This window comes from Meles meles, chromosome 6, assembly GCF_922984935.1.
Source record: "Meles meles chromosome 6, mMelMel3.1 paternal haplotype, whole genome shotgun sequence".
NCBI lineage: Eukaryota > Metazoa > Chordata > Mammalia > Carnivora > Mustelidae > Meles > Meles meles.
The window spans coordinates 118,045,177-118,072,360 of NC_060071.1; the positions used below are offsets into that span (position 1 = coordinate 118,045,177).

The following is a 27,184-nucleotide window of genomic DNA, read 5'->3' on the forward strand; positions in this document are numbered from 1 at the left end:
TGAGGCACACTGAATTTTTTTTTAAATCACAGAGCCATTCAGCAGTTCTTTACAACTTGAAAGCTTTTTTCAGTTGTAACTTAAGGATAACACTACCTCACGGAAATACTGATGATTGGGATAACAGGTAACAGATACCAACACATAAAAATGGTTTCTTCATTTTAAAATATGTTCAAATAGCAGTTAATTCCTCATTTTGAAAAACGGGTTTTCTAGGGGTACCTGGCTAGCTCAGCTGGAAGAGCATGCAACTCTTGATCTCGGGGTCGTGAGTTCAAACCCCACACAGGCTCTAGAGATTACTTAAATTAAAAAAATCTCACTTTTTCATATTTAATATATATTTTTATAAATAGCTCCTTCCAGAATTTTCTTTTTTTGCGTGCCTGGGTGGCTCAGTGGGTTAAAGCCTCTGCCTTCGGCTCAGGTCATGGTCCCGGGGTCCTGGGATTGAGCCCCACGTCGGGCTCTCTGCTCGGCGGGGAGCCTGCTTCCCCCTCTCTCTCTGCCTGCCTCCCTGCCTGCTTGTGATCTCTGTCGAATAAATAAATAAAAATCTTTGGAAAAGTAGGCTCCACACCCAACATGGGGCCCGAACTCACAATCCCAAGATCAAGCGACGTGCCCTGAAAAATATTTCCGAAATCAGATTGAATCATATTTCAAAAAAGCAGAAATATAATCCTGCTAACTATGCTTCCTCCGTCAACCCAAATGGACATCTTTATAAAGGTAGTATAAGAGCTTCAAAAATTTATTCTTTTGTTAACAAAGAATGTCATCTCTGGTTCTCATGTTAACTCTAAATTGAAGTTTAGACTTCAATGCCTCTTGTTTGACAAGGCGTTTACCATTCTTTAGGAAAATCTCACTCTTACTAATTCCATGGCTCAGTTATAGTTTTGTGTATACTAACTACCCACTTTAGGGTTTTTTTTTTTTTTTTTTAAAGTTGACTTTTTGCTAACAGGGCAGAACTCCCTGATAAGGAAGAGGCTGACTACCATGAAGGACAAGCAGAGCCAAAAGCAAGTACTAAGCAGTAGCAGTAAAAAGTTTTTTTCTAACCAAGTTTATACAAATATATTTCAAGGAATATAAAGCTCCATGAATCCCATGTGCTCTGAAAAATATACGCTGGGATTAAAAGTGGACAAATTTCTCACTACTCAAGTCAGAGCAGCATATACTTTAAAAAATAAAAAAGATTTTTCATTTGAGAGAGAGCACAAGTGGGGGAGGAGCAGAGGGAGAGGGGGAAGCAGACCTCCTGCTCAGCCGAGAGCCTGATGTGGGGCTCCATCCCAGGACCCTGGGGTCATGACCTGAGCCGAAGGCAGATGCTTAACCTAACTGACTGAGCCACCCAGACTCCCAGAGCAGCATATACTTTTAACAAAGAATTTTGCCCTGGGGTATTAGAAAAGATAATACTTTATCAGGACCTTTGCAAGTCACTGTTTGTCTTAGTCACAAAATTTCTGTCATATTTTGTTTTTAATATATTTTTTTAAAGATTTTATTTATTTATTTGACAGAGATCACGAGTAGGCAGAGAGGCAGGCAGAGACAGAGATGGGGGAAGCAGGCTCCCTGCTGAGCAGAGAGCCCGATGTGGGGCTTGATCCCAGACCCTAGGATCATGACCTGAGCCGAAGGCAAAGGCTTTAACCCACTGAGCCACCCAGGCGCCCCTCTTAACTCTATTTTTAAAATTACTTTCTGGGGGTGCCTGGGTGGCCCAGTCATTAAGCATCTGCCTTCAGCTCAGGTCATGATCCCAGGGTCCTGGGTTTGAGCCTCGCATCTGGCTCCCTGTTCAGCTGGGAGCTTGCTTCTCCCTCTCCCACTCCCCATGCTTGTGTTCCCTCTCTTGCTGTTGTGTGTTTCCTCTTTCACTGTCATGTTCCCTCTCTGTCAAATAAAATCTTTAAAAAAAGAAAACAAACTTACTTTCTGGACATTGAACGGAGAATCTTTCGACTTTTGCTCAAGTTTTCACTTGTGTTTACCAGCTGGGAAGAGAAAATAGCAATTATTTCCCCCTTCTGTAAGTATATACTGTAGAACTTGAAGGTTCCTAAACTGACCATGGGCATTAAAGGGTGTGTGCTGAAAAACCATCAAACCAATTTGAATGATGGCCTCTGAATATAAGTAGAAAAACTGGAAAGGAAAAGATACTCGAGTACTCAGTAAGTAGGCTTAGGAATTATAATATCCCAAGGTTACTGTGGGGAACTCCTGGGACCAAACTGACTCTTCACCTTGGCTACTCAAAACAGAAAAAGGCTTCAAGTGTACCTCCGTCAGTAACTGTGAGGAAACTTCAGATTTGAATTTCATCAGCCAAACTCCAGGGGAGCTTCTCGAGGTTTTGTTTTTGTAGGCTGGTGGATTACCACTTTTGGGATCTGGTTCTTTTTTCTTTACCCCTTTTAGAGATACGTTGAATTGTGAAAGGGATCATTCTTTTAAAAGCTTTTTAAAAAATTACTTCCTTTTGGTTGCCTGTTAATACCTAGATTGCTGGGAGATATTTCAACAGATGCCATCTGCCATCTGTTCCATTCCCCAGTGGCCATAAGTAAGCTGATCACTCAGCTTGTTCCTTGGCTTTTAAATTCAACCAATCCATTTGATGTGTTAAAACCACCTAGTCTTCTCTACAGTATACCTTGAATTCAGTGGTTGTGAATTTTTACTGAGGAGGCAAAGGCGGCATTCTGATTTAAGAATGGAGAAATGCAACTCTTAGGATATATGAGGAAATCTTCTCCAATCCCCACATGGAGGAATTCATCCAAGTCTTGCCAGTAGTATCTGTTCTTCAATTTGTATTGGCCTCATAATGTTAAGAATATAACATTCTTTTTTTTCTTTTTTCTTTTTTTTTTTTTAAGAATATAACATTCTACTGGCAAGTTGTACTGTTTTTAAAATTCCTATGCAGGTGTATGGAAAGGAGGAAGGAGATGTTTTTCAGAGGCCTTGATATAGTTATTTCCTGTTTTCTTCCCACAGCGATCTAGCTTACCTTGGGTAACAACAGAGTTATAGTCCAGGACTGAACCTCTAAACTGTCAGCAGTACTATTTTATGACATGTGGAAAATAGCCTTGGATCTAAAGGACAAAAAAACTAGGATTGTTTAAGTGGATGGTGCTTTCATAAGAACAGCATAATATCCTACTATAGATAGATTAATATGAGAAAAATCTCAGGTTGGTAATCTAGGAATTGAAGGACAGAGTGGCTACAAGCTTAGAGTTGACAATCTTCCATAAATGCAGAAACTGGGTTTCTTTAGTCTTTTTTTGGCCTCCAGTGACCTCTAAATCCAAGGGGTACAATTATTTTCAAGATAAATCTCTCAGCCGAGAAAAGTGTAAGCATCTAAGAGGTCCTAACCCTGAATTCTGAACTGCTGCAGCTTCTGACAGTGGCAAGGCATCAGGATATAAAGGGCCCACCTACTTTTCCCTATCCGCTCAGACTTACCCTATTCTTAGTACGTTCCAACTGCTCACGTTGTTCCCCCAGCTCTTCTATGATTTCTGAGCCAATCTGGTCAGTCTCTGTCGCAATCCGATGAGAACGCTCAATGCTCTGTGTGGCCCGGTTCAGGCTGTCTGTGCCTTGTAGAAGCAATGCCCTTTGAGACTGTAACCGGTTCTGACAGGAACCGGAAAGGAAGAGAAATGTTAAATTCATTTACCAGCACATTCCTCGTGACCCTTCTCATGTAAGAAGGAATATAGTACATGTAGTGATTTGCATTACTTTTAAGACTTTAAAGATGCTAACTATAAGATTATTAGAATCCAATACAAGATCATATACCTCCCATACCACTGCCTGTTATACTTAAATGTGAGGGAAGAAAAGAATTACAAACATCAGAGCACTTTCCCTGATTTGTGATGAATTTGAACTGACTTGTGGACTAACAACAGCTGAGAGGCAGTGGCCCAGGTTTGGGGTGCAGGAGCGATCCGAATATGCGTACAGCCTATAACTGTTGACAGGGCAACAAACCAACCAACTAAACACCACAGCCTAGAACTAGATTAATTCAGTGAAGATTTCCACCTGACCAGTACTGAGGATTGAGCGACCATGAATAAGCTATTCATTTGCAGCACATACAGAAATCACTTAGAAGTCTGAAACACTATCGCATTTTGGAAGACACTTAAGCGATTAGAGTCTTGGAAACCCAAAAAGAATTTCACCTCAGACCAAACAAAACAAAACTCTCAAGTTGCCACGATGGTGACTGCTCTCAGGGAAGGAGGATCTGGGTCCAAATAAGCTGCCTTCATTTCCCAAGTGCCCTAATTTTCTAAATCCCTGCCAAAGTTTTACTTCACCTATAATCCCAAGCACAGAAGGCAAGATGACAGAAGTAGCCCTTGTCAGTCAGAATTAACCACTGACAAATGAGTAAGTTCTTCACTATTCAAAGCACTTACACATTCAGAAAGGGGTTGGTTCACAGGGTCTATTACTAAACAGGTGACTACTCGCACTAGATACCACCATCAGGAAACCAAAATACCGAGTTTTCAGATAAGTAGTCTTTTCATATTTGGCATACACATCAGTGGACGATGGAACCACTGCATGACACTGAAATAAACCCCAGTTAACTTTAGCTTAAAAGAAGCAGGAATAAGGATTTTTTTTTTTTTTTAAGTAAAAGATGGGGATTTTTTTGGGGCACCTGGGTGGCTCAGTGGGTTAAGACTCTGCCTTCAGCTCAGGTCATGGTCTCAGGGTCCTGGGATCGAGCCCCACATTGGGCTCTCTGCTCAGCGGGGAGCCTGCTTCCTCCTCTCTCTCTGCCTGCCTCTCTGCTTACTCGTGATCTCTGTCAAATAAATCTTAAAAAAAAAAAAAAAGAAATTCTCTCTTCCTCTCCCTCTGCCCTCCCCTGCCCTGTACCTACCCTCTCCGCCCCTGGCCCTTCCGCTTACACTCTAAGGAAAAAAAAAAAAAAAAGATGGGGATTTTTAACTGATTAGACTGAAGAACAGTAAGATCATATAAGTCAACCCCAGGTTTGGAACAATAATGCCATGAGGGTCGTATATATATCTAAATTGTCTTTATAATTTCTGAAACTACTAATTTTAAAGCAAATTATTGTTTGGCTTTATCTCCCCCTTTTTTGGGTTCCTGTTGATTTTTGGTAACAAACACCCAAAGTCACTTTATACCTCTATCTTACTTTAACAAACTGCCATTTCCCAGTCTCTCTTCACAACTGAATTCTGAAAAATTTCTATCATTCCCTCTAGTTTTGACATCAGCAATGTCAGGTCAGTATCATCTGAATGTCTTCTGAACCACAATCAGGATGCGTCATGAAACAGGATTGTTTAACACTGCGCTATTAGCCTTTCTACATATGTGCAGTCTGTAGTTGTGGGGCCCCGTCCACCTCTCTCCCACACTATTTGCCAAACCACTTGCCAGGCCATTTATACTTTGTGCAGTGGAGTTTAATTCCAAATGCAACACATCACATTTAATCTTTGTAAACTTGTATTCCTTTATCAAGCTTCTCTAGATAGTTTCAAAATATAGATTTTCAATCCTGTCCATCTAATTTTATAAATCAGGATAGTGGAGTCTAGAAAGGCACTATGGCTTACTTTCCATTACAACTAAATGAGCTATTAGCACCCGCCTGAGAAGCTTCCTGCCTTCTCTACTAGGTCTCTGGTCTTGGGCTATCTTGACATAATGTAAAGGACAGCTAGGGTTAATCTGTATACTCCGGATAAATTAAAAACCTAACTGAATTTTTTGAGTGTAAGTGAAAAACTGATCAATGGGTCGGAATACAAAATCCGGATACTAAGAATAGGAAACACTTGTATTCTTCCACTAAGCACCAAGTACTAGTACATAAAAGATACTAAGAAATCTAAATAAGCATGGATTGGAAAGATCTGCATTAAATAGAGTAGAGGTGGTTACCCAAGAGACGAAGGGGAGTTGGATACAGGAAACAGGTGGGAAGAACAAGACTGTACAACATGACTAATCTTTGTGCAACAGGCCCTTAAGGGGAAAAAAAACAATTGAAGCTTACCATGTGCTCATTCTCTACAGCATATGAGCCATATTTCATGTCTCCTCGGCCCCCAGGTGTGGCTGTCAAAGGGGTGCTTCTCACTTCCCGATGGAGTTTGGCAAGGTCCTTCCGGTAGGTTCGGAGTTTAGACATCATAGGGTTACGGAAAGACAGGGGTGCATAACGTAGTTCCTCTTCCATCTCTGCCAGCTAGGAAGGCAGAAAGTAGTGAAAGGTTGGCTGGTTATTTTTCTCTCTCATCTGGGCATATGCCTATTTGGACTAACGAAACCATGGACAATTGCAAATAAGTATTCAACCATGTGTTCCACGAAGGCAGGGATCACATGTGACATGTCGACCTCTTTTCTCTGAGTGCCTGGCATAGTGCCTAGCATGCAGAGAACAGGCATTCAAAAAGTATGTGATGAATGAGTGAAAAAACTAACAAGGATCTTACTTCCTATTAAATACTTTTATATACATTATCTTATTTAATCCTCATTTAATCTTTCCTGTCTTCAATAAGGTAGGATATACTACTTCTATTTCATATATAAGAATTGAAGAAATCTGCTCAAGATTCCACAAATCTCCAAATTCCCTTTTCAGTATACCAGTTTGTTTGTTAATGGTTCAAGTACTATCATGAAGCACTCTGAAGTCTACTATACTACAAATGATAGGAGTCTGGCATTCTTTCTTCCTCTTCTTTCTGAATATCAGTCATTTGTCTCCATGTGGATAACCAAGGGTCCAAATCAGATTTCCATTTCATTGGGTAAGTAAAATGTAACACCCACACATGTTCACAAGAGGCCATAAATTATTTTCATCTGCTTGGGATGGCCAAAGTTGGATTGGTTAATTTTGCTAATGTCTTTGCAGATGTCTTTTAAAACCAAAGGGAATGTGGCTACAGCCACTTCTGAGGTACATTTTTTTGGTGATTTAGTAAGTTTAACAAGAAGAATAACTGATTTATTTTATTACTTTATCTATTTGACAGACAGAGATCACAAGTAGGCAGAGAGGCAGGCAGAGAGAGAAAGGGAAGCAGGCTCCCTGCTGAGTGGAGAGCCTGGCATGGGGCACGATCCCAGGACCCTGAGATCATGACCTGAGCCGAAGGCAGAGGCGTTAACCCACTGAGCCACCCAGGCGCCCCAAGAATAACTGATTTTAAAGGCCAGCTTTTTATTTTTGAGAGAGAAAGAGAAGGCAGGGGGGAATGTGGGAGATGGGCAGTGGGAAAGAGAGAATCCCAAGCAGGCTCCATGCCCAGCATGAGAGAACTAGGACTTGATGCCATGACTTTAAGATCATGACTGAGCTGAAATCAAGAGCTGGACACCCAACTAAGCTACCCAGGTGCCCCAATGGCCAGCTTTTTAAATGAAATTTTATTTTTTATTTTTTTAAAGATTGTATTTATCTGAGAGAGAGATGGGGAAGGTGCAGAGAGAGAAAATGACTCTCCGCTGAGCAGGGGCCCTGCACAGGGCTCGATCCCAGGACCCTGATATCATGAGACAAAGGCTGATGCTTAACTGATTGAGCCACCCAGGGACCCACAGTTTTTTTTTTAAAGATTTATTTATTCATTCTAGAGAGTGTGCATGTGGGGGGGGGGAGCAGAGGGAGACAATTTTAAAGCAGACTCCCTGCTGAGTGCAGAGACTGATAAAGCCCAATCCCATGGCCCATAAGATCATGACCCCAGATGAAACCATGCTTAATAGACTGAGCCACCCAGGTGCCCCTAAATGAAATTTTAAAAGACCACCCAGGTAAACGTTTGAGAATGCCCTTACTAACTCATATCAGGAATGTATTATATTAAAGACTCATTTTAAGAGAATATTCAAGCTTTATCCATTTGTGTTTGTCAAACTCCCTCATCATGTACCACACCAAAGGCCTCATTTAGTAAGAAATAATCAAAATCAAGATCAATAGGAACAGTTAATAAGTAATGCTTATTACCTGTGATCAGGTAATAAGCATTACTTCTAGAAAAGACTAACTCCAGATAGAAGAAGTAAGGATTTGTTCCCCGTACTCACCGTTTCATTTGCTTCTTGTTGCTTTTCATCAAAATCTCTGATTAGCTTCTTCTTCTCTTCTAGAAAAGAGAGAAGTTTTAAGTGCTAAGTCCTTTTTATATATTTAGAGGTCATTCCCTCTGCTTAGAATAAACTGCCCAACCCTCCCCTGATGGGGCTAGTAGTACTTAATCATCTCTAAAAAGTTTTTTTGTTTTTTTTTTACAATTTTTTAGCACAAGTACATGTAAGCTGATGGGGGTAAGGAGGAGGAAGGGGAGAGGGAGAGGAAGAATCTTTTTTTTTTTTTTTTTAAAGATTTTATTTATTTGACAGAGATCACAAGCAGGCAGAGAGGCAGGCAGAGAGAGAGAGGAAGGAAAGCAGGCTCCCTGCTGAGCAGAGAGCCCAGTGTGGGGCTCGATCCCAGGACCCTGAGATCATGACCTGAGCCGAAGGCAGAGGCTTTAACCCACTGAGCCACCCAGGCGCCCCAAGAATCTTAAGCAGATTCCACATCTAGCACAAGGACGGCGTCGGGTGGGGCTGCATCTCATGATCCTGAGATCAGGACCTAAGCCAAAATCAAGAGTTGAATGGTTAACCTTAAGACTGAGCCACTGGCCACCTGTAAAAAGCATTTAGAAATGCACTGGAACTTGTTATCATGATGATGGGGGAGGGGAAAGGGTAGGTATTATGAATGGAATTTAGTACTCAGGGAACAAAAATATCCATGCTTGGGCCACTCCTGCATGACAATTATCTGGCCCCAACGGTTAGTATTATCCTACTAAGAAACAGTACAGGTCTAAGTTAATCACTGTCAATTAACTGTCCCCTAGAAGGATCACGTACACCTTCACTGACAAGAATGTTTAGCAATACTGATTCTTTGAAATCAGTATTGGGAAGCAGGCTTCCCACTGAGCATGGAGCCGGATGCGGGGCTCCATCCCAGGACCCTGGGATCATGACCTGAGCTGAAGGCAGACTCCCAACGACTGAGCCACCCAGGTGCCCCCTTGTCCCCACTTTTACCTCCACTATAAAACACTTCTCTATATTAACCCTTATCAACTGCTTCTCTGCAAAACAAATTCAAAACTCACCTCCTCTGCTTGCTGGGGAGAGTGCATGGCATGGTACATATTTCTTGGCCATACCCACTGATGGTAATATGTAAAATGATGCAAATACCACTGACTCACACAGTGAGAAAGTCATTCCCCTTTCAATTCTGTTTCAATCCTTTATCTTGTCATTTTGTCTTTATATGCTTAATTGACTAGTATGTCTTTAATACCTAAAACTACTTCTTCTTTAAACAAAAAGAACAGGCTTCAGCTGCCAAGCAGTAACACTTAACTAAAACAACACTGTTCTGCCTTCACTGTATTTTTCTGATCACTTAGATAGGTTTGAAAGATTTTCCCACTGAATAGATATATATATATCATTCCATCCAAAAACAGTGCAATACACATTCCTTTAAAGTGTACATGGAATAGTCTCCAGGACAGATCACATATTAGCCACAAAACAAGTCTCAGTAAATTTAAAAAGACTGAAATTCTATCATGCATCTTTTCTGAACACAATGGTACAAAACTAGAAATCAATCACAGAAAAAAATGGAAAGAACACATATACAGAGGCTAAATAACATGCTACTGAACAATGAATGGGTCAACCAAGAAAACAAAGAGGACATCAAAAAAAAAAATACATGAAGACACAAGTGTTGGCAAGGATGTGGAGAAAAAGGAACCCTGATGCACTGTTGGTGGGAATGCAAACTGGTGCAGCCACTGTGGAAAACAGTATGGAGGTTCCTCAAAAAATTAAAAATAAAGCTACCCTATGACCCAGTAAATCAACTACTATTTGCCCAAAGAAAACAGAAACACTGACTGAAAACGATATATGCACCCCTATGTTTACTGCAGCATTATTTACAGTAGCCAAGAAACATGGATGCAGCCCAAGTGTCTATCCCAGATGAATGGATAAGATATGTCACACACACACACACACACACACACACACACACGAATATTACTCGGCCATAAAAAAGAATAAAATCTTGCCATTTGCAACAACATAGATGGATCTAGAGAGTGTAATGCTAAGTGAAATAAGTCAGCAAAACAGATGCTTAAATACAGAGAACAAATTGGTCTTTTTCAGAGGCGAGGAAGGAGGGAGGAAGGGGAAAATAGGTGAAGGGTATTAAGAGGACACTTATCATGATAAGCACTGAATAATGTACAGAATTGCTGAATCACTATATTGTATACCTGAAACTAATGTAACACTGTATGTCGACTACACTGGAATTTTTTTTTAAAGTACATGGAGACCAACACAACGGTCCAAAATTGTTGGGATGCAGCAAAAACCATTCTAAGAGGGAAGTTTAAAGCAATACAGGCCTACCTCAAGAAATAAGAACATTCTCAAATAACAACGTTTTACCTAAAGGACCAGGGGAAAGAACAAAGTCCAAAGCCAGTAGAAGAAAGGATATAATAAAGATTAGCACAGAAATAAATGGAACAGAGATAAAAACAAACCAAACAAAGCCTCAAAAACAATGGAGTGCCTTACACCGAAAGGAGCTAGAAAAAGAACAAGAAACAAAACCTAAAACCAGCAGAAGGAAGGAAGTAATAAAGATTAGAGCATAAATAAATGACAGAAACAAAAACTAAAAGAAGAGATCAATGAAACCAGGAGCTGGTTCTTTGGGGGGAAAAAAAAAAATCAATAAAACTGATAAACCTCTACCCAGACTTAAGAAAAAAATAGAAAGGACTCAAAATCATAAATGAGAGAGGAGAAATAACCAACACCAAGATATACAATTATAGGATTATGAAAAACTATATGCCAAAAAACTGGAAAGCCTAGAAGAAATTTATAAATTCCTAGAAACATATATATCACTAAAACTGAAACAGGAAGGAATAAAAACGAACAGACTGATTACCAGCAAATATACTGAATCAGTAATCAACAAACTCTAAACAAACAAAAGTCCAGGACCTGAGAGCTCCACAGGCAAATTCTACTTAACATGTACAGAGTAGTTAATGCCTATTCTCAAACTAGTCCAAAAAAATAGAAAAGGAAGGAAAACTTCTAAATCCATTCTAATCCAGCATTACCCTGATATTAAAAGGTAAGGCACAACAACAACAAAAACTATAGGCCAATTTCACTGATGAACATAGATGTAAAAATCCTCATCAAAATATTAGCAATCCAAATCCAACAATACCTTAAAAAAGTCATTCACCACAATCAAGTGGACTTTATTCCAGGGATTCAAGAATGGTTCAGTATTTGTAAATGAATCAATGTGATATATCACATCAATAAGAGAAAGAATAAAAAAACCATTATCATCACCTTAGTAGATGCAGGAAAAGCATCTGACAAAGTACAACATCTGTTCATGATAAACTCTCAACAAAGTTGGTTTAGAGAGAGCATACCTCACCATAATAAAAGCCATATATGAAAAACTCACAACTAACATCATACTCAATGGGGAAAAACTGAGAGCTTTTCCTCTAAGGGGGAACAAGACAAAGATGTACAAATATATCTTGGGGCACCTGGGTGGCTTAGTGGGTTAAAGCCTCTGCCTTCGGCTCAGGTCATGATCCCAGGGTCCTGGGATGGAGCTCCATGTCTGGCTGCTTGCCACAGAGCCTGCTTCCCTTCCTCTCTCTCTCTGCCTGCCTCTCTGCCTACTTGTGATCTCTGTCTGTCAAAAAAATAAATAATATATATAAAAAAAAAATGTCCACCCTTAGCACTTTTATTCAACAAAATACCAGAAGTGTTAGTTGCAGGAATCAGACAAAATGAAATAAAAGGCATACAAACTGGTAGGGAAGAAGTAAAACATTCCCTATTTGCAGATGACATGATTCTATATACAGAAAACTCTAAAGACTCCAGCAAAAAACTACCAGAATAAATGAATTCAGTGAAGTCACAAAAAAACAAAATTAATGTACAAAAGTCTGTTGCATTTCTGTACACTAATAATGAAGTAGCAGAAAGAGAAATTAAGAAAACAATCCCATTTACAATCATACCAAAAATAAAAAAATACCTAGAAATAAACTTAACCAACAATGTGAAGGATCTATAAAACAATAAAAGAAACTGAACCTGACAAACAGAAAGACATTCCATGATCATGGACTGGAAGAACAAATATTGTTAAAATGTCCACACTACTTAAAGCAATTGACAGATTTAATGCAATCCCTATCAAAATACCAAAAGCGTTTTTTTGTTGTTGTTGTTTTCCCAAAGATTTAATTAATTTATTTTAGAGAGAGAATGAAAGAGAGCATGAGAGGGGAGAAGGTCAGAGGGAGAAGCAGACTCCCCGTGGAGCTGGGAGCCCGATGTGGGACTCAGTCCCAGGACTCTGGGAACATGACCCAAGCCAAAGGCAGTCGCTTAACCAACTGAGGCACCCAGGCACCCTACCAACAGCATTTTTCATAAAAACTAAAACAAACAATACTAAAATCTATACAAAATCACAAAAAGACCCTGAATAGCCAAAGTAATCTTAAGAAAGGACAACAAAGCTGGAGGTACCATAATCCCAGATTTCAAGATACACTATAAAGCTGTAGTGATCAGACAGTGTGGTACTGGCAAAGAAATGGATATATAGATCAGTGGAACAGAAGAGAGAGCCCAGAAGTAAATCCATGCTCACATGACCAATTAATTTACAATAAAGGAGCAAGAATATATAAAAGGAAAATGTCTCTTCAACAAATGGTGCTGAGAAAACTAGACAGCTATATGCAAAAGAGTGAAAATGGACCCCTTTCTTACACTATACACATATATAATGGATAAAGACCTAAATGAGACCTGAAACCATGAAACTCCTAGAAGAAAACATAAGCAATAATTTCTTCTACAACAGCCACAGAAATATTTTTTCTAGATATGTTTCCTCAGGCAAGGGAAACAAAAGCAAAATGAAATTATTGGGACCACACCAAAAGGAAAAGCTTTTACACAACAAAGTAAACCATCAACAAAACAAAAAGGCAATCTACTGAATTTGCAAATGATATATCCAATAGGGGTTAATATCCAAACTATATAAAGAACTTAGAAAACTTAACACCAAAAAGCTCCCAAATAACCCAATTAAAAAATGGGCAAAGGATCTGAATAAATATTTTTCCAAAGAAGACCTACAGATGGCTAACAGACATATGAAAAAATATTCAACATCACTAATCATTAGGGAAATGCGCATCAAAACCACAATGAGATATCACCTTACACTTGTCAGAATGATTAAAATGAAAAACACAAGGGAAGCCTGGGTGGCTCAGTTGGTTAAGAGGCTCAGGTCAGGATCCCAGGACCCTGGGATTGAGCCCCACATTAGGCTCCTTGCTCAAAAGGGAGCCTGCTTCTCCCCTGCCTGCCATTCTCCGTGATTGCCCCAAGAAAACAAAAACACTAACTTGAAAAGACATATGCACCCCTATGTTTAATATTATTTATAATAACCAAGATATGGAAGCAACCCAAGTGTCCACTTATAGATAAATGGATTAAGATGTGGGGTGTGTATGTATATATGAATATGCAAAATGGAATATGATTCACCCATAAAAAAGGGGAAAGAATGAGATCTTACCATGTGCGACAACATGGGTAGATCTAGAGGGCATAATGTTAAGTGAAGCAAGTCAAAATGAAGGACAAATACTATATGATTTTTTTTAAAGATTTTATTTATTTACTTTTTGACAGACAAAGATCACAAGTAGGCAGAGAGGCAGGTAGAGAGATCGGAGGAAGCAGCCTCCCTGCTGAGCAGAGAGCCCGATGTGGGGCTAGATCCCAGGACCCTGAGATCATGACCTGAGCCAAAGGCAGAGGCTTTAACCCACTGAGCCACCCAGGCGCCCCTATGAGATTTTTTTAAAAGATTTTATTTGAAAGAGAGAGCACGAGTGTGTGCATGCATGAGCAGGAGGAAGGGGCAGAGGGAAAAGGAGAAGTAGACTCCCTATTGAGCAGGGAGCCCAACTCGGGTTTCAACCCCAGTACCAGGCGATCATGACGTGAGCCAAAGGCAGACGCTTAACCAACTGAGCTACCCAGGCACCCTGACAAATACCATATGATTTCACTCATACTTTGGAATTCAAGAAACAAATGAACAAAATAAAAAAGAGACAAAGAAAAAACCAGATTCTTAAATACAGAGAACAAACTGATGGCTACTAAAGGGGAAGCAGATGGGGGATGGGTGAAATAGATAAAGGGAATTAAGTACACTTCTCTTGATGAGTACTGAATAATATATAGAATTACTGAATCATTATATTGTATACCTGAAACTAATACAACACTGTATGTTAATTATACATCAAAAAAAGCCAAAATAAAAATAAATTTAAAAAAACGGGTGGTTTGGTGACTCAAACAGTTAAGCGTCTGCCTTTGGCACAGGGTCCTGGGATCCGGCTCCCTACTCGATGGAGAGCCTGTTTCTCCCTCTTTCTCTGCAGCTCCCCCTGCTAGTGCTCCTGCGCTCTTTCACTCTCTATGTCAAATAAAATTGAGATCTTTCTAAAAAAAAATTAATTAAATAGCAATATTTGGAGAATTGAAATTTACATAAACACTCAAATACCCCAAACTAAAAAAAAGATTTTCCATTTAGAGCGGTAATGTGAAATTTCCTTTTAAAATAACTACATATTAAGTAAATTTATTTTAGAAGTTGATATAAAGAAAACAATTAAGTGACAGTAAAAATGGTACTTGGACGTGGCAAAAAATGATGAAGGGAGTACTGGCATGATATCACCTGGTAAACATTTGTGTAAGAGAGAACCGCTGGTGTGAAAATGGAGTTAGATTCTGGACCTTTCCTTGGGGTTGACTCGACATGTAAGCCTGGATAATAATTATTCGTCTCCTTGGGACCTGACCTCCTTCATTAGGTATAAAACAGAGGAGGCAGGTCATCCCTTCATATGTAACAAGCAGAGATCAGCCCTACTTATGAGCAGTTTAATTTCTAAAAATGTGTGCATCCAAATGAATATTCTCCCTGAAAATCTACATATAAGCAACCTACTTACTACCAAAAAGTTATCACTGCTTACATTGTTTTTTTGAGTGCATCTTTTGGAATTATCTTTACAATCTGGGGATACAGTCTTTTTTTATTTTGGTAAAATCTATATAACATAAAATTTACCATTTTGACCATTTTTAAGTATACAGCCAAGTGGCAATAAGTACATTCACACTGTTATGTAACCATCAACACTACCCCATCTCCAGAACCTTTTCACCACCCAAACTGAAACTTCATACCCAATGAACACTAATTCTCCACTTCCTATTCCCCCAAAGTCTGGGAACCACCATTTTACTTTCTATATCTATGAATCTGATGAGTCTAGGTATCATAAAATCATAAAATATTTGTCCTTTTGTGTCTGGCTTATTTTACTTAGCATAACGCCCTCAAGGTTCATCCATGCTGCATTATGTGTATGCGGACATGATCTTTCAAAGCTATGTTACTTTTCATTCATTGTGACTCCTAAATACAAGTCAGCACTTCAATTGAAAAAAGAGCAATTTTATTCAATGCCAAAGAAAACAGCTGAGTTGGGCTTATGGAGGGATGGCATGTGGGTATTTAACATGCTGTCCTCAGATTTTCTTGGCTAATTTTCTTTACCCTAGTTGTCATCGTAAGCATTTGAACACAAATCCATATAAGATATAATAACACTGGGACGCCTGGGTGGCTCAGTGGGTTAAGCCGCTGCCTTCAGCTCGGGTCATGATCCCAGGGTCCTGGGATCGAGTCCCGCATGGTCTCCTTGCTCGGCAGGGAGCCTGCTTCTCTCTCCACCTCTGCCTGCCTGTGTGCGCTCTCTCTCTCTCCTTCTCTCTGACAAATAAATAAAATAAAATATTAAAAAAAAATATAATAACACTGTAATGCTTTATATGGATTTACATTCTGTTAATCACAACAGCATCTATCATGTCAATTGTCAGCTGCTTTTTAAGTGATCATGGACCACTTCAGAGATCAAACTCCTCTAGAAGAGAGAAATTTACCTTTTCTTTTATAAATCCCATAGCTTCCAGAACTGTTAACCTGGCAGAGGGTTCCTTAGATGTTACTACTGCCTGCAAGAGCAAATGACAATGCACTCTTTCCTATGCCTCCTCCATTGTTATGAGACATACCCTTAATACACGTAAGACACTCCAAACGAACTATTTCTCACTCTACACCACTCACAAAACCCAGGGTTTGTTGTTGTTGTTTTAAATAGGAGAAAGTTCAGCCATGGCAAATGGTCTGCATCTTGACCATCCATGATGTAACTGATGTAAGCACAAAAGCAGCTGTCACTATCCCTGAGTAGTGTTTTCAGACACCAGCAGTGAAATAATATCTGCAATCAAGAATGGCTACTTCAATGGAGAGGTATCATATTACTCCATAATACACTGTCGCTGAGTGTCACCATGCCTCTGAATAGGCACATCTCCACACTCACTCACTTCTGATCCAAGAAATATTCTACATGTAAGTGCATTCCCTTCCTAGCTTTGATTTTCCTACAACTGTTAGTCATAAAGTTTCCTTCTTTATTCTTCCTTTGCTAAAGACAGGAAAATCTGCATTTTTAAGAGGCTAACTCCAGAATGATTCAAGGAATGTGGTTACATAATTAAGAATAGGGAGCAAAGAACAGCTCACAGAATCTCGATCCTCACTAACTTCTCTCCTTGATTCTGTTTCTCAGTCTTTTTAGAACTGGGGTACTCCACTCTCTACCTAATTTCATAAGGCATACCTTCTCTTACGAGTGCTCTACAGCTTGTATATTTTTAAAAGAAATATGCTCTCTTTGAAGACAATTTTAAGAATTTTACCACATTATGAGATCCTTTATGGAATCCTAAGGTTAAAAAAAAAAAAGCCTCTGAAATTCTCCCTTCTGATGATGAAGTCAGGGAGGAAGATATTTAAAGGTTCAAAAGAGGTTGAACTCTACCCAACTGAGAGGTTATCAGTAGGTGCTTCTGTATACGTTGAGTCTCAGAAGTGTGAAACCCACGAATGTTAGAGTGGAAATGGATCTCTGAGATCATCTAATCTAACCTTCTCATTTTACAGCTGAGGAAACTAGAGCCTGGAGAAACTGCCTTTCTTAAGATCATAGGAAGAGCAAATGTGTAGTGATACTCGTTCTGGAATGCAAGTCTCCTGACTCCCAATCCAAAGCTTCTGTATATTATAGCACTGAGGGACATTTTTGTGCTCCCAGGGAATACCCTTCAGAAAACTTGTTCAGACCTTTTTTTAAAGAGTTAGAGTTAACACCACAGTTAACTACAAAACTGCAAGACTGCATGCTGAGTGGAATGGGCACCCCCCCAAAAAAAGGGTGAGCCATTTCAAACACTATCCCCCATCCCACATGCCTTCCCAGAGTAGTCAAAAGCGACTCACTCTAAGACTCACTAACTGGTAAACTGGGTGGATGGGGGCATCATGAAAGGGTCAGCTCCGAAACAGCTAGAGAAAGCCTACCTTAATGTTTAACTAAGGTGGCAGCCTCTCTTCCTCATGGGGGGGTTCATTTACTATCCCAAGAATGACTAACCTTGACCCATTAGAGCTGTGGTGAAAACTTCCGTTTCACCAGGATCATGCGGTTAATTTGCTTTTGGCGCCCCACTGTGGCATTTCTAGGACCTACATCCTCTCTTTGTAGACCATAATAGTTTACCTGATCTCATACTATATATAGAAGGTAAAAGCACAGGCATACCCTGGAGATACTAATTAATTATCTTAGCTAGATCTTCTGGATAACTTGCTGTGGCTTTTACATCATCACCTGGGGCTTCACCATGCACTTTGATGTTATGGAGACAGCTTCTTTCTTTAAACCTCATGAACAACCCCTGCTAGTTTCAGACTTTTCTTCTGCAGCTTCTTTACCTATCTGAGCCTTCACAGAATTGAAGAGTTAGGGCCTTGCTCTGGATTAGGTTGTGGCTAGTCTGATCTTTTATTCAGACCACTAAAACTCTCTCCATATCAGCAATAAAGCTGTTTTGCTTATCATTCGTGTGTTCAATGGAGAAGCACTTTTAATTTCCTTCAAAGCCTTTCCCTCTGCGTTCACAACTTGGCTAATTCTTTGGTGAAGAGGCTGAAGTTTTTGGCCTATTTCAGCTTACAATATGCCTTCCTCACTAAGCTTGATCATTTTGAGCTTTAGATTTAAAGTGAGAGATGTGTAACTCTTCCTTTCATTTGAACACTAAGAGGCCAAGGTAGGGTTATTAATTGGCCTAATTTAAGTCTGAAGTATTGTGAGAATGTGAGACAGACAAAGGGACCAAATGCTGTTGGAATAATGGTACTAATAAATTTGCTCAACACAGGGTTGCTACAAATCTTCAATCTGTAAAAAAATGCTGTATTTGAGAGGCACAATGAAGTGAAGTACAATAAAGTGAAGGGCAACAAAACAAGATATGCCTGTATTAGAGCCCTCTAAGCCCTTTTCTTTAGCTGTAGGAAAGAAATGTAACAGTACTGACCTTATAGCATTGTCTGAAAGGTTTAAAAGATAACACACATAATAAGCACCTAGTAAATGCTAGGCATATTAAGAGTTTCATAAACAGTAACTACCATTATTTTTAAAAGTAAATCCTTAGATGGGAGGGAGCAAAAACAAAATTCACCGAAGAATATGAAGTGTTAGAAAAATTAATTCAGGGGCAGCTGGGCGGCTCAGTGGGTTAAAGCTTCTGCCTTTGGCTTGGGTCATGATCCCCGGGTCTTGGGATCTCTGCTCAGTGGGGAGCCTGCTTCCTCCTCTCTGCCTGCTTCTCTGCCTACTTGTGATCTCCATCTGTCAAATAAATAAATAAAATGTTTAAAAAAAGAAAAAAAAAGAAAGAAAAATTAATTCAATGAGTAATTGGTATTCACCAACCAGTTGCATATGATTATCCATGGTGTTTATTTTTGCTGTTTCCCAAAATAATAGGGTCCTGTGGACACATACTAAAATCTGAGTGAATCAAAATGGCAAGCTTTCAATAATTTTACAACACTCATTAATACATTTGGAGCTGCTTTCAGGCACTAAGAAATTAAAGCTAGAACACGATGAGGGGCATTTATTGTATTATCTGGATAATAATTTGTAGCATTCTGAGGTATTTGGAAAGAACTTCAGATGCTACAAAACTAAAACTAGAAATTATGGCTGTGTTTAATATAATATTAAATGGATTAATAATTAATCACATACATTAACAGACTGTCATTGCCATACAAACTTCCTAAAAAGGAACATATTTTGTCTATTATTCTATCCTTTGTTTTAATAGGTGTGGATACCCAGTTTACAAGTGATGATGGGGCTCCTCAGCAGCACAGTGGGCGGGGCAACTGACTCTTGGTTTCAGCTCAGGTCACGATCTTCAGGGTTGTGGGACCGAGCCCCACCTTGGGCTTTGTGCTCAGCTTGGAGTCTGCCTAAAATACTCTCGGCCCCTCCACCAGCATGTGAGTTTTCTCTCTAAAGTAAATAAATAAATCTTTAAAAAAAAATTTAAAAAGTGATAAAAATGTGGAAAACGTGGTAGAATAAAAATAAAATTACACTCAGTTTCAACACCCAATCATATATTTTTAATAGTCTCTCCCCAACAATTCACAGTACTTACACAATCATTCAACAAATATTTATGGAGCACCTCGTATGTATGAGGCACAATTCTAGGTGGTTAGGATACATAATAAACAAAACAGACAAAAGACAGACCTTGTGATAAGAAAGGGAACACTTACAGACTTTTATGAAGTCAGCATATGGCAATACCAAAAGAAAACAAGAACACCACAAAAACTATCCCTGATGAACATGGGCACAAAATTCCTCAACAAAATTATCGAACCAAATTCAATGAAACATTAAAGGATCATACATCATGATCAAGTGAGATTTACTCAAGGGATACAAGGACGGTTCAGTATCCACAAATCAACATGATATACCACATTAACAAAATGAAGGGTAAAAATCGTATGGTCAGCTCAAAAGATGCAAAAAAAAGCATTTGACAAAACAACATCCATTTATTATACAAAATCTCAACAAACTGGATACAAAAGGAACATACTTCAACAAAATAAAGGCCATATGTGACAAGCCCACAGCTAACATTATACTCACTGGTGAGTATAAAGCTCAAAGCTTTTCCTCTATGATCAAGAACGAGACAAGGATGCCCACTCTCACCATTTTTATCCGACATAGTATTGAAGTCCTAGCCAGAGCAAACAGCAAGAAAAAATGAAAGGTATCCAAATTGGAAAGGAAGAAGTAAATTCCATCACTATTTCACTATTTGCAGATTACATATTATACATAGAAAACCCTAAAGACTCCACCAAAAAAGCAGTCAATAAACAAAAGCAGTTAATAAACAAATTCAGTAAAGCTGCAGGATACAAAATCAATATATAAAAATTGACTGCATTTCTATACACTAATAATAAGCTAGCAGAAGGAGAAATTAAGAAAACAGTGCATTTACAATTGCAACAAAAAGAGTAAAACACTAGGGAGCCTGGGTGGCTCAGTCAGTTAAGCGTCTTGCCTTGGGCTCAGGTAATAATCCTGGAGTCCCGGGATCGAGCACTGCATCAGACTCCCTGCTTAGTGGGGAGTCTGCCTCTCCCTCTACCCCTGCTCTTGTTCTCTCTCTCACTCTCTCTCTCAAATAAAATCTTAAAAAAAAAAAAACAAAACACTAAATTTAACCAAGGAAGTTAAAGACATGGATACTGAAAACTACAGGATACTGAGGAAAGAAACGGAAGAGACAAATCAGTGGAAAGATAGTCCATGCCAATGGACTGGAAAAATTAATCCTGCTAAAGGTCCATACTACCCAAAGCAATCTACAGACTTTGCAATCCCTATCAAAATTCCAAAAGCATTTCTCACAGAAATAGCATAATCAATCCAAAAATTTGTACGGAACCACAAAAGACCCCCAACTGGAACAAAGCTGGAAGTATCATGCTTCTGGATATTACAAAGCTCTAGTCATCTTAAAACAGATGAAAAACAGATGAAACAGATGAAAAAAAAAATCAATGGAATAGAATACAGAGCCCAGAAATAAACATACACACACAGTCAATTAACTTACAATAAAGGAGTCAAGAATATACAATGGGAAACTATACTGGGAAAACCCAGTCTTTCCCGCTCCTGTGTCTTTCTCTCTGTATAGAGAAAAACCCTGTGTGTATGCTTCTTGTGTTTCTCCGTTACTACTCATATAGAACACTTCACTTCTGGTCAACAAATGTATGGAGGTTTTTCTCCACACCAAACAATTTTCTACAACACCAAGTGGGTATCCACAGTTCAACTCAATTTGGACACTATCTGCATGGAGACAGCATCAGATTGCACAGGTTAAGGGCTCAGTCTCACGAGATTACCCCCCCACCCCAAACACACACTTTAAATGTCAGTGACAAGTAGTAGATCCCCAGGTTAACCCACAACTTCTGTCCAATTTGGGTATAAATTGGAGGTTCTTATGATGCTCTCTTCGGGTTCAATTAATTTGTTAGATATGCTCACCCGCTTCAGGGAGATGGCCACTTACATTTACCAACTTATTAAGGGTTATGATAAAGAATACAGAGGAACAACCAGATGAAGAGATACACAGGGTGAGGTCTGGGAGGGTCCTGAGTGCAGGAGCTTCTGTTCCTGTGGAGCTGGGGTGCATCACCCTCCAGGTCTAGATATGTTCACCCACCTGGAAGCTCCCTGAACCCTACATACTATTGGGATTTTATGGAAGCTTCCTCACATAGGCATGGTCAATTATTAACTCCAATTTCAGCCCCTCTTCCCTCTCTGGAGGACAAGGGGTAGGGCTGAAATCCAAGCTTCTAATCACTGGTTGGTCTGTCTGGCGACCAGTCCCCATCTAGGAGGCCATCTAGAGTCATCTCCTTAGAACAAAAGATGCTCCTAGTGTTCTTATCACTTAGGAAATGACAAAGATTTCAGGAGCTCTGTGCAGGAACCAGGGACAGAGACCAATATATCTATACATATATTTGTGTTACCTCACAGGAAAAGACAATCTTTTCAATATACAGTTTGGGGAAAACTTTACAGAAAAATACAAAACAATGGAAATGGACCACTATTTTATACCATATACAAAATTAACTCAAAATGGCCAAAGACTCGAATGTAAGACCTAAAGCCATAAAACAACTAAAAGAAAACATAAGAGTTCCTCAACATGTCTTGGTGATGATTTTTTGGATTTGACAGTCAAAAGGTAACAAAAGCAAAAATAAACAAGTGGGACTACATCAAACTAAAAAGCTTCTGCACAGCAGAGGAAACAACCAACAAAATAAAAAGGCAATTTACCAAATGGGAGAAAAGATTTGCAAATCATGTATCTGATAATGGATTAATATCCAAAATATATAAATAACTCATACAACTCAAGGGCAAAAAAAAAAAACAAAAAAAACCCAAAAAAAAAACCTCTAAACAATCTGACTAAAAAATGGGTGGAAGATCTGTATAGAATTTTTTCAAAGAAGTCACAGAGATAGCCAACAGTACAAGAAAAGGTACTCAACATCACAATCATCAGGGAAATGCAAATCAAATTACACTGAGATACTACCTCACACCTATCTGAGGATGGCTATTAACAAAAGATAAGAAATAACAAGTGTTAACAAAGATGTGAAGAAAACAGACAGCTTGGTTTTTGCTCAGTTGCTTTCAAACTTGACATGAATCAGAAATCCTCTGGATGGATATTAAAACAGACTGTTAAGGGGCACCTGGGTGGCTCAGTTGTTAAGCGTCTGCCTTTGGCTCAGGTCATGATCCCAGGGTCCTGGGATGGAGCTCCACATTGGGCTGCCCGCTCATCAGGAACCCTACCTCTCCCTCTCCCACTCCCCCAGCTTGTATTCTCTCTGTCTACTCCCTGTCAAATGAATGAATAAAATCTTAAAAAAAAAAAACAAACCCAAAACAAAAACAAACTGTTCAAACAGTTAATAATTCAGTAAAGCTTGGGTGGGACCCGATAATTTACATTTCTAAAGAGTTCCCAAATGATGATGATGGATGCTAGAGGTTCACTGTTCTAGTGAAAGGAGGACAAATACTACACTATAAACTTCAGAAATACACAAAACGTCTAGTATGTTAGAAGGTAAGGGCTCTAGGAAAACACAGAAAGTAGAGCAACATAATAGCTGCATACAGAGTTGGTATTCTCAGGTTTTATCTAAATAAAATATCCAAATTCCCAAGAACAGTAACAATGGCTAATGGCTCTTGTCGGGTAGTATTCTAAGGGCTTTATATATATTAAATAATTTAATCCTCACAAAACCCTTATTAAAAAAAAATACTATGATTTACCCCCATTTTGAAGAGAGAAAGTAGGTTGAAGTAAGCTGTCCAAGGTCACACAGCTACTAAGAGATGGATCCAGGATGTGAACCCAGGCCGTCTGTTTCTAGAATCCTTGCTATTAAATATTATAGTATACTGCCTCTTAAATCACATAGTATCTTCTTCATAAATGTTATTTTTAGTGGCAAGAAAAGAACTACTGTGAAGGCTCTGAAGGGCTAGAAATGGATATACATTATGCTCTCTATTCTATAAGCACCCTGATGCTTTCATCTACAACCCAAATAAGCATGTTTCTTTTATATTTCATTTAAAAAAAAAAGATTTTATTTATTTGACAGAGAGAGAGATCACAAGCAGGCAGAGAGGAAGGCAGAGGGAGAGGGGGAAACAAGCTCCCTGCTGAGCAGAGAGCCCGATCTTCCGATTCTTGATTCTCGAAGCTCTATCCCAGGACCTGAGATTATGACCTGAGCCAAAGGCAGAGGCTTTAACCCACTGAGCCACCCAGGAGCCCCCTCTTTTATATTTCTTATTTAAGTTTATCATTCAGTACAATGACCAAGTGAGAAAATGCAGACACCCTTGAATCTTTCTCTCGCTCCCCATGTCCTATCAGTCTGGTTAACTTCTGCCTCAGAAATTGGATTTAGGACACTCTAGATTCCTATGTTACTCAGACAATTGCCACAGAGGCTCCTAACATGGTTCACTGTATCCAGGGTCTTATGCTTCTCCTTCATTCCCTATTCAGCCACCAGCATTCCCCATCTAAAATAAAATCTGACCATATTAGTTAGCTGCTTAAAATTCTTTACTGATTCTTCATATCAAGCCCAAATGTCTTTTTTTTTCCCATACAGTTACTTTGTTTATCCAGACCAGTGATCACAATTATATACAGAAAGATACTTGCGTAATTATTTGCTTTTGACCTACAGTAAATATTCAGTGAATATCTGATGAATGAAAGTTAAATATTTGCTTTAAGTTTTCTCTTCTGCACTTAAATTTCATAGGAGCAAAGACTGTGTCTTTGACTACTGTATTTCTGCACCTAGCTCAGAGAAGGCTGCATAATATGTGCTCAATAAATATTTGACAAATAAAACGTTTTGCTGAGTACTTTTTTTTTTAAAAGATTTTATTATTCATTTGACAGAGATCACAAGTAGGCAGAGAAGCAGGCAGAGAGAGAGGAAGGGAAGCAGGCTGCCTGCTGAGCAAAGAGCCCAATGTAGGGCTGGATCCCAGGATCCTGGGATCATGACCTGAGCTGCAGGCAGAGGCTTTAACCCACTGAGCCACCCAGGCACCCCTCCTGAGTACTTCTTATATGTCAAGTACTTTGTGAGAAGCCCAAATGTCTTTTTTTTTTTAAATTTAAGATTTTCATTTATTTGACAGAGAGAGAGACACAAAGAGAGGGAATACAAGCAGGGGGGAGCAGGAGAGGGAGAAACAGACTTCCCACCGAGCAGGGAGCCTGATGTGCGCCTCAATGCCAGGACCCTGGTATCATGACCTGAGCCAAGGCAGCTGCTTAACAACTGAGCCACCCAGGTGCCCGAAGCCCAAACATCTTAATGAGATATACAGGTCCCTTCACAATCTGGCTGTGTCTCACTCTGCTCATCTACTATTATTCTCCCACACATACCCTAAGCTCCAGTCTGGTTCTGAGTATTCAACTTTCTATTCTGTTGTTGCTTCTTCCCACTTCCCTCTGTCTGGCAAACTCCCATTCACCCCCTTATACTCAGTTCTCCTTTCTGCAAAGCTTTCCTCTCCAAACACCCAAGTAAGCCTTTTCTTTATGGTCTCAAACCATCTTAGGACCAATCACAAACTCTGTTATAAATCTGGTCCCATTTAAGGCAAGAACTCTTGAAACTTCACAGGGCCCAGGACAATGACCGATACATAATAATTTTTAAGTATTTATTAAGAACCCGATTGAGTCCATTTATAGACCATAAGCAAATGCAAGAGCTGTGTTATGTACATTATTCAGAACCCAAGAATTCATGATGGAAATTAAAGCTCTGGAAAGCGTATGAAGTAATCTCAGAATTAGAAAAAAGGATTCAGAGATGAGGCACTGTGTGTTTGCTCAGCTAAATTCAACTTATTCAACAAACATTTATTGAATAGTGTGAACAAAGTAGAGAGCAGAGATTGAAAGCTGTTGAAATTCTTTTTTTTTTTTTAGCCTATGGATATGTGTACACTATATTTATTTACCCATTAAACAACCAAGTCTATTTCCAGCAACTTGTATTAAGAGTATTGTGTTCTTGCGCAGACATTCATACCTTTTAATTGTCCTCTTTGTAGTAATGAGAAGGTTAGGTAGATGATAAAGGTGAACATAACTCAGTTTTCTGTTTTTCAAAATGGAATACCCTTTTGCGCTATTAACCCCTCCAGAAATGAACACTGCAAAATTTAATTCAGCACTGAGCTGAAAAAATGGTCTATTTTTCAACCATGTAAATCAGATCCCATCACTCTCTTGCTCAATACCCTGAAAGTGCATCCCATTACATTTAGGAAAAAATGTGAATCTTTCACTAGGGTCTATAAGGCCACAGGTGATCTGGCCCTGCCTACCTCTTTTTAGCCTCATCCGCTACTACTGTCTCCTTTGCTCATTTCACACTGGCCTCCTTGCTCTTTCTAGAACCCACCAAGCTCATTTCTGCTTAAGGACCTTTGCAATGCTATTCTGTCCTCCTCACACTCACTTCTCCCAAATTTTCACATACTCTCTTAGTTCATTCAAGTCCTTGCTCAAATGCCACCTTCTCAAAGCCTTTCACAGCCACCCTACTTAATATTAGAGTCCTCCCTTCCATTCCTTTGACCTGCATTACTTTCCTCTTAATATTTATATATCATCATCAACCCACCAGAACAAGAATTTGTAAGTCTCCTCACTGTAATAATTTGCAATATTACCAGCATTTACCAGAGTGCCTGGAACACAGCAGTCTCTTTCAATAAATACCTTTAACATTCTCTGGCATTCTCACCAGAGTTATTCAATTCACCTGACCTGTGCTCGCTTCGGCAGCACATATACAATTCACCTGACCTCAGGAAAGTCGCAGAGCAAACACTCTCAAGCCCTGAACCTTAAATAAAAACAAAACCAAGTCTTATCAGCCTTGACATCAAGATCTATTTGTTCTGAGTGGCAAAGAACCTGGCGGGTCTTTCTAGGGATTTAATTGGAAAACTAACTCCACCAGGCAAAGCTTGCATCCACCTGAATTTTGGTATCAAGGAATAGGAAACATTTTAAACATAAAAGTACTTAACAGGACCACACCTAATCCCACAATCCTGACTTTAAAGACCCCCCGTACCCCAACCTGATACTTTACCTACCCCAAAGTTATTTTTCCTTTGACTTCTTAGCCCTTTTGGTCAATGGATCCTTTGCCAGTCGTGTGATAACTAGAGACTTCTCT

General features: G+C 39.3%; 1 protein-coding gene across 1 annotated transcript in view; it reads right to left on the minus strand.

The window, feature by feature from the left end:
- VTI1B (vesicle transport through interaction with t-SNAREs 1B) overlaps positions 1 to 27,184 on the minus strand; it is a 28,399-nt gene that overhangs the window by 438 nt on the left and 777 nt on the right. Inside the window, exons 2-5 of the mRNA XM_046008575.1 lie at positions 8,155 to 8,213; positions 6,107 to 6,298; positions 3,505 to 3,678; positions 1,957 to 2,018 (exon numbers count right to left, since the gene is read on the minus strand). Of these exons, the coding sequence (XP_045864531.1) occupies positions 1,957 to 2,018; positions 3,505 to 3,678; positions 6,107 to 6,298; positions 8,155 to 8,213 (487 nt within the window). The remainder of the gene's footprint in view (positions 1 to 1,956; positions 2,019 to 3,504; positions 3,679 to 6,106; positions 6,299 to 8,154; positions 8,214 to 27,184) is intronic.